Source organism: Lucilia sericata, unplaced genomic scaffold (genome assembly GCF_015586225.1).
Source record: "Lucilia sericata isolate MDLA Ls3-8-SP2 unplaced genomic scaffold, ASM1558622v1 Contig002341F_arrow, whole genome shotgun sequence".
Taxonomy (NCBI): domain Eukaryota; kingdom Metazoa; phylum Arthropoda; class Insecta; order Diptera; family Calliphoridae; genus Lucilia; species Lucilia sericata.
In genome coordinates this window covers 50,001-58,161 of record NW_023996153.1, presented here as the reverse complement: position 1 = coordinate 58,161, position 8,161 = coordinate 50,001, and the positions used below count along the sequence as shown (strand labels likewise).

The following is an 8,161-nucleotide window of genomic DNA, read 5'->3' as shown; positions in this document are numbered from 1 at the left end:
ACTTGCTTAGTTACCGGGTAAGTAAAGTTTTGCTGAGAACCTTTATTTGAGCAAAAAAAAAAAATGCATCAAAAACGTCCATTTTGAAAAAAAGTAGTGGAAAAATAAGTGCCAAATATTGAAAAAATCTTATTCTAAGGTTAAAAAATATTTTTTTTTATTAGATATCCCACTCGTATCCCATTAGGGTACTATAAGGCGCTTAAAGTAATTGTCTAAGTTTTCGTTTGAGCAAAAAAAAAGTATTTTTTTGAAAAAAATTTAAAAAAAAATTATAGTTTTTTTTTTAAATTTTGAAAAATTATTTTTTTGGAAACATTGAAAAAATAGCTCCTTTGGACAATTTTTGCTAGGACCAATAGGTGAAAAATATGACCAAAATGTTAAACTTTAATCATCTTAGTCTAGCAGTTCTGGACCGGTAGCGCTGAAAATTTGTGTCTGGCCTACTATCTAATAGTACTAACTTTGGTGCAAATTTCTTCAAAATCGATTTTTTGAGTTGGGTCACTTGATATGAAATTGTCCTTATATTTAATGCGCAATAAAAACCTTTTTAGAACATATTTTTGGTTTCCCTGTCTATGACAAAGTTTTCAATTAATAGCTGGGCAATTCACAGCTACAGTATGAGTTGTATTTCGACTGATTATAAAATAATACGACATACAACAGTTATATTAATTGATATGAACATTTGTTTCAAATACCTATAAACTAAGTTTTATGTCTTTATTTCGGATCTTACAGTAATCGTTCTTCGACTAAATAAATGAAAACATAGATTTATGACAACACGCCAAAAGGAGGTTTTTTATGCACTGGTACATAGAAGTCACCACCAATCATAAAGGCATTCACACATCTCATTGTGCTAAAATTGCTTTCAGCAATGTCTTCGGCATAACATTACAGGAACGTGCATGAGAACAGGCACCAGTAAGATCCAAATGACAACGCGGTTGAGATTCGCCACCATTGGGATAAAAAGTATTCCGACCAATAGATTTCAAGAAACCCAATTTTCCACCATTAGTTTATATGGATTTCACATAGTAAGAATCGATACTATTTAAACGTTTGTTGGGTTCATCGTATTGGAATAAAGGCAAGGCATGATTAAAACCGTCATTGGCGTGAACTTGACCGGTCTCAATATATTTTCTACAATGACCAGCCACATGAGTACAAAACTATGACCTATAACATATAAGGTATCCAAAGAGATGTCATGTTCTCCCATCAAATAATCAACCATGCTGGCCACTTTCTCGCCTACTCCAAAACAGAGGTAACATAATCAACCGAACGAGCACGAGCCCAATCGACCACTATAATATTGTATTCACACACACCGAACCAGGCATCACTTATTTCTCTGTTCATACCCGCCAGTCGGCTTTGAGTCCAGCCGTGTATTATAAATCTAGTTGGGATGAGATGAATTAAAGTTATAACTTTTTATGGACTCAACATCGGCAGTAATTCTTTGACTATTAGTGGGATTTGATTTAGTATACAGATAAAATGTATAACTGCGTTGGTGGTCAAACCGAAATCTTCTATATGTTCCATGGCTCTGAGATACCATTCAGCTTTTGACATATTAACCCAATTGAAGCTACCACCTTCTTGTGGTACATACCAACCATTTTCCCCATGTATCCAAATATCATGCTCCTTAATATGTTAAACATTTTTATCAATTTTGATTATCTTAACTTTATATCGTTACGAATAGATCAAAAGGGCCAATTAAGTGTAATTTTATATCGTCCGATGTTCAGAAACTCGTAATTCCTAAGAATTTTGTAATCAGTGTTCGCGAGGGATGTTGTATCTGGAATAATATCACTCCTAAGATATTTGAAACTAATTTTGGTAAAAGCCTAACAATGGCAAAGAGAGTGCTCCATAATTTCATTGTTCAATTTTGTATAGTTGTGTCCATAATCCTGTGTGTTCACTTAGAATGCGTAACATCATACTTAACTCAGACTTGATCATTTTGAAGAGGCTTCTCGTCCTACACTCCTTAGGGTCACCAGAGGTCCTGTTGTTCTAACCACTGTTTCGTTATTTCAAAAGGCCTTATGGATTTATCTTACTCATATCTTTAATTTTGATCATGTTGCGTCCAATAGTTTTGAGTTCGTCAGGTTAACTAACTCTAGCTTCCATCTTTTTAAACCTATTACATTTGCTCTTCCGTTGCCGACTACTCCTGAGTGGCCTGGTACCTACATATATGATGTAAACTTTACCTCTCAAAGCGAATTCAGTTAAAATTTTGTTACAATCTAATACGGTCTTAGATTTAACTTTATTACCTGGTATCGCCTTAATTGATTTCTGGCTGTTGGTAAATATGTTAAACCTTATGAGCGCCATATTTATTCTAATCCAATTAAAACATTCCGCTATTGTTTGGACTTCTGCCTGGATGTTAATGTTGTGATTAACGGTGGTATATTTCTATTTTGATCCCGAAGGCCCACTTTGTATCCCAATTTAGAGCCATCCTAGTAACAAGATGTTCTGGTATAAGTAATTCAAAGTTTCCGACATATTATGTGTCTAGTATGCGATTGGGCACGTCCGATTATTGTTTATAGCCTTCCAATGTGTCCAGTATACATTGATGACATGTGTTATGACCGATAACATATTAGGTATCCAAAGACATGCCGTTGTATCACACCAAATTATTATAAATCTAGTGGAATTAGATGAATTAAAGTTGGAACCATTTATGGATTCAGCATCGGCAGTAATGCGTTAATTTGTAGTGGGATTCGATTTGGTATAGGGATAATATCTAACTGGATTGGTAGTCAAACCAAAGTTTTCTGTATTTCTTATAATCCTGAGATACGATTCAGCTTTTTCCATATCAATCCAATTAAAGGAAACATCTGCTTGTGGTATATACCAACCAGTTTCAACATTGAAGCTGAGTTCGTTTAAATATAAATATATTTGCCCTGGATGATGACATAGAACAAACTATACATTACCTTTCAAGGGACCAGTTTCATTTTAGATTTAATTTAAGTTATAATTTCAAAAAATTGTATTTTTTAGCGGATAATCATGGCAATAGCTTTGAATACTGAGTAGCCTTATATATCTTTTAACACAAAATGCATAAAAGATAAATTTGATAAATTTCAAATGTTTTGACAACAACAAATACCTTATCAATATCGACCTTATCAACATCGCCCAATTTACAATGATAAATTTAATTAAGTTAATCAAAAAGTATTTAATTAATTCTAGCGTACCCTTGGTGCTTCGCTACCCAAAACGGAGTGAAATTAAAACAAAATTTATAAATATTTCAAAAACATAAAATTCCTGCTAAAACATGATAATAACTTAGATATGGTCTTCATTATTTAGAAGGAGTCTAGTAACGACAAATAATAAAATATACGTAAGTATTTACTTTTTATACCCACCATCAAAAAAGATGGGGGGGTCGCTTTTGTCATTCCGTTTGTAACACATCGAAATATTGGTTACAGATCCACAAAAGTGATATATTCTGAGTCCTTATTAAAGACTAAGACGATCTAGCCATGTCTGTCCGTCTGTCTGTCTGTTGAAAGCACGGTAGAGTCCGAACGAAATGAGCTAGAGGACTGAAATTTTCCACAAATATTCTCTATTATTAAGGTTTGTTTGGTATTGAAAATGTGTAATATCGTTCCACGTTTTCGGATAGCCCCCATACAAGTGGACGCTCGAAAAATAGCTTTAACTGGCATATCTGTTTTAAAAGTACGAGTATAGCGATGAAATTCGACACAAATAAGTTTCATATGATCCGAGATTTTGCCAAATTTTATAAGGTCCCCTTCAAAAAATTTCTTTAACGCTCATTACTGGCTTAAAAATACTAGTATAGCAATGAAATTTGACATAAATAAGTTTCTTATGATATGAAACCTTTCTACCTACGGTTCATAATTGATCCTAGCCCCCATATAAGGTCCCCTTCAAAAAATTACTTTAACGCTCATTGCTGGTTTAAAAATACTAGTATAACCTGAGATAAGGACCCCTTCAGAAAATGACTTTAACGGTAATTACTGGCTTAAGAAAGAAATTCGACACAAATAAGTTTCAATGGAGCCAAAATCTCTCTATCAAAGTTTTATGTGGATCGGTTCATAGTTGACCCTACCCCCCATATAAGGTCCCCTTCAAAAAATTAACGATCATTACTGGCTTAAAAATCCTAGTATACCAATGAAATTTGGCATAAGTAAGTCCCTTATGATCCAAAACATTTCTACCAAGTTTTAGGTGAATCGGTCCATAATTGACTTACTTCCCATATAAGGCCCCCTTCAAAAAATGACTTTAGCGACCATTAGTGGCTTGAAAATACGAGTATGGAGATGAAATTCGACATAAGTAAAGTATACGTTTCTTACGAGCCAGAACCTCTCTACTGACTTATGAGATTCTGCGTATGGTTGACCCACATTTATGCTCCCAGATATGCTCAGAAAATAACTTTAAATCTCATTATTGGTTTAGAAATACCAAAAAAAGCGATGAAATTCGACACACATATGTTTGATACGAGTTAAAATCTCTCTACCAAATTTATTTATACCCTAATTTTACCCGTTTTTACCCTCTGAAAATTCGAATTTCCAAAAATCACCCTATCTACATGACCAAAAATATATATCATGATTCTAGGCTCAGTCGTCAGTAACGCGTCTCATTTATATACAGATATTAAACATTTGAATAGAACCATCAGCTTGTGCGTTGCATTCTTTAAATTTCCAAAAATTTCTAATATAAAAAGGTCTCACCGAGATTGCATGGACAGTATTATTCGCAAAATGAAAGTGTTGATCTTCTTAGCGTTTGGATGTTTAACAGGTAAAAATCTAACAAAAATACTTAAAAAATTAAAACTTAACACTTATATTCTGTTCAAATATTAGTTTATGCCTCGCCATCACTACGCGTCAGTGGTGAAAATGGTTGGTATATACCGCAAGAAAATGGCTCCTTCAAATGGATTGATATGCATAAAGCCGATTCTTATCTCAAGTCCATAAGAATAATTAAAGACTTTAAATTGCTTACCAATCCTGTAGAATACTATTTATATACTAAATCGAATCCTACAAGTGGCGAAATAATTACAGCCGAAGCAGACTCCATAAACGCTTCCAATTTTAATTCATCAAATCCAACCAGATTTGTCGTGCACGGTTGGACCCAAAGCTGGCTCTCGGATATGAACATAAGAATACGTGATGCCTGGCTCAGTCTGGGAGAATACAATATCATTATAGTTGACTGGGCCCGTGCTCGTTCGGTTGATTATTATACCTCTGTTTTGGCTATACCCGGAGTGGGCGAACAAGTTGCCAATATGGTTGATTATCTGGCTAGTGTGTACAGCATGTCTTTGAATACTTTACATGTTATCGGTTTTAGTTTGGGTTCTCATGTGGCTGGTTATTGTGGCAAGAATGTAGTGACCGGTCAAATTCGCGTCATTATAGGTTTGGATCCATCCTTGCCTTTATTCAAATACGAAGAACCCGATAAACGTTTAAATAATAACGATGCTTACTATGTGCAATCCATACACACCAATGGTGGTCAATTGAGTTTCTTGGAAGCTATTGGTCGTGGTGCTTTCTATCCTAACGGTGGCGAATCTCAACCGGGATGTATTTTGGATGTTACTGGTGTGTGTTCTCATTTTCGTTCCTATATATACTATGCCGAAGCTGTTGCTAAAAACAATTTTGGAACAATTCAATGTGCAAATTACGAAGATGCTGTTGCCAAAGATTGTGGAAATGTTTTTAGCTCTGTACGAATGGGTGCTGTCAGTAATGCCGACATGGTTGGTGGTGTCTTTTATGTACCCGTTAATAGTCAATCTCCTTATGGTATTTTGTCTTAAGTTGAGTAAATTAAAAAATTGACTTGTTTAAATTTAAATTTGTTTTACATACACTGGCAAAAGCAATGTCGACAGATGTGCTTATTTATCCTCAAATTGCGGATTTCAAGTTTTATTTGGTGAAAGATTTTCGTAGGGAGGGGATTTCGTAAAAATTTGGAGGTTTTTATACCCTACACCACTTTAGTGGGGAGGGTATATTGGGTTTGTGCTGATGTTTGTAACATACAAAAATATTCGTCCTATACCCACCTTAAAGTATACCAATCGGCTTAGAATCGTTTTCTGAGTCGATTAAGCTGTGTCCGTCTGTCCGTCCGTCCGTCTGGCTGGCTGGCTGTCCATGTAAACCTTGTGCGCAAGGTACAGGTCGCAATTTTCAAGATAATTGGATGAAATTTGGCACACACTCCTTTTTCGGCCCAAGGAAGAAGCCTAAAATCGGTCCATTATTTCAAATAGCCCCCATACAACAGAACCCCCGAAAAGGGCTTCTGAGCTCATAATTATGTTAAATATACCTATATATTGATAAAAAGCGGCACAATTTCATAGAGATCGGGCCTCATTTGATCCTAGCTCCCATACAAAGTCCCATTTAGAAAATTACTTGAATGTCCAAAATTAACTTATAAACACAAATACAGCGATGAAATTAAGCACAATAAAATATTATGTAAATATAAAAATATTCACAAAATGTTATCAGGCTTGGTCCATATTTGCCCCTAGCCCCCATAGAAAGCTTCATTCAGAAAATTAGTTTTTCATCCATAAATTGCTTAAATGTATCGGAACAAGGTAATAGAAGATAAATGCTTTATTATGAAAAATAAATCACATTTAATATTCATAACTGGTGTAGGGTATCATATGGTCGGTCACGTCCGACTATACTTTCTTACTTGTTATAATTTTTGCGATATTTTTGAGAATTTTTACAATTCTAGCCTAGTTTTTATATTTTATTCATTTATTTGTAATTATGATTCTTGGTTTTAACACTTTAAAAAGTAGCTTGGCAATTATGTTTAAAAAAAACAATGCTACAATCAAAGCAAATTCATTTCGCATTGGCTTTTAGTCCTTAATAAAGTAATATACTCATATTATAAGACCACTATCAAACATACATACCCAGCAAAAACTTACATTGAAAAGTAAGAGGTTAAAATACTAAAATTTACTGACACAATAGCATTTTAAGTCTTTATTTTAAAGTAGGGATAACATTAGAGGCAAGTACTAACCACTCTCGCTTACAAATAGGGAGTTAGGTAAGTACATACAACAATCGCAACAAAGATTAAAAAAAAATCACGTTTGTGTTAAAAAAGTCGAAAACAATATGTCGAGGCTAAAAATAAAGAACTTACATAATATATTATATGTAAGTCATTACTAGATTCCATCTAAGAAATGCAGATCAAAGCAAATTCATTTCGCATTGGCTCTTAGTCCGTAATAAAGTAATACACTCATGTTATAAGACCACTATCAAACATACATACCCAGCAAAACCTTACATTGAAAAGTAAGAGGTTAAAATACCAAAATTTACTGACACAATAACATTTTAAGTCTTTATTTTAAAGCAGGGTTAACATTAGAGGCAAGTACTAACCACGCTCGCTTACAAATAGGGAGTTAGGAAAGTACATACAACAATCGCCTAGAAAAAAGATTAAAAAAAGTTCACGTTTGTGTTAAAAAAATCGAAAACAATATGTCGAGGCTAAAAATAAAGAACTTACATAATATATTATTTGTAAGTCATTACTAGATTCCATCTAAGAAATGCAGACAGTATGTAGTAATCGTTGAAAAGTAAGTTGTTGAGTAAGTACAAGTCATTATAATGGTTTTGCTGGGAATAAATTAAAATGCTAATGAAGAAATAGCGAAAAGCGGTATTTTTTTTTAGCTTTTAACTCATTACTTTTCAACATAAGTTTTTGCTATGAATAATCTACACATTTTTTATCGAATATATTATGTGATAAATATTATTAAAATAAACAAATATTTCTGATTTTATTTCAAGAAATTCTTTATTCTTCTGGAAATAGGAAATTTACTCCGCAATATATATGATTTCAAAAATTATTGTTTTGTCCCTTTATTCACATTCACGATCAATTGGAAATTAAGTTAATATTTGGGTAACTTTTGTCGTTCATAAAACCCAGGAAAATAAAGCTGGGGAAT

General features: G+C 33.6%; 1 protein-coding gene and 1 pseudogene across 1 annotated transcript; one reads left to right on the top strand and one right to left on the bottom strand.

Annotated features, from left to right (window-relative positions):
* Positions 1–786: 786 nt before the first annotated feature.
* Positions 787–2,181, bottom strand: LOC119613835 (annotated as a pseudogene).
* Positions 2,182–4,868: 2,687 nt separating this feature from the next.
* LOC119613833 (pancreatic triacylglycerol lipase-like) lies at positions 4,869–5,953 on the top strand. Its single transcript, XM_037969897.1, has 2 exons — positions 4,869–4,908; positions 4,974–5,953. The coding sequence occupies exons 1-2, from the start codon at positions 4,869–4,871 to the stop codon at positions 5,951–5,953; spliced, it is 1,020 nt and encodes a 339-aa protein (XP_037825825.1).
* Positions 5,954–8,161: the final 2,208 nt, after the last annotated feature.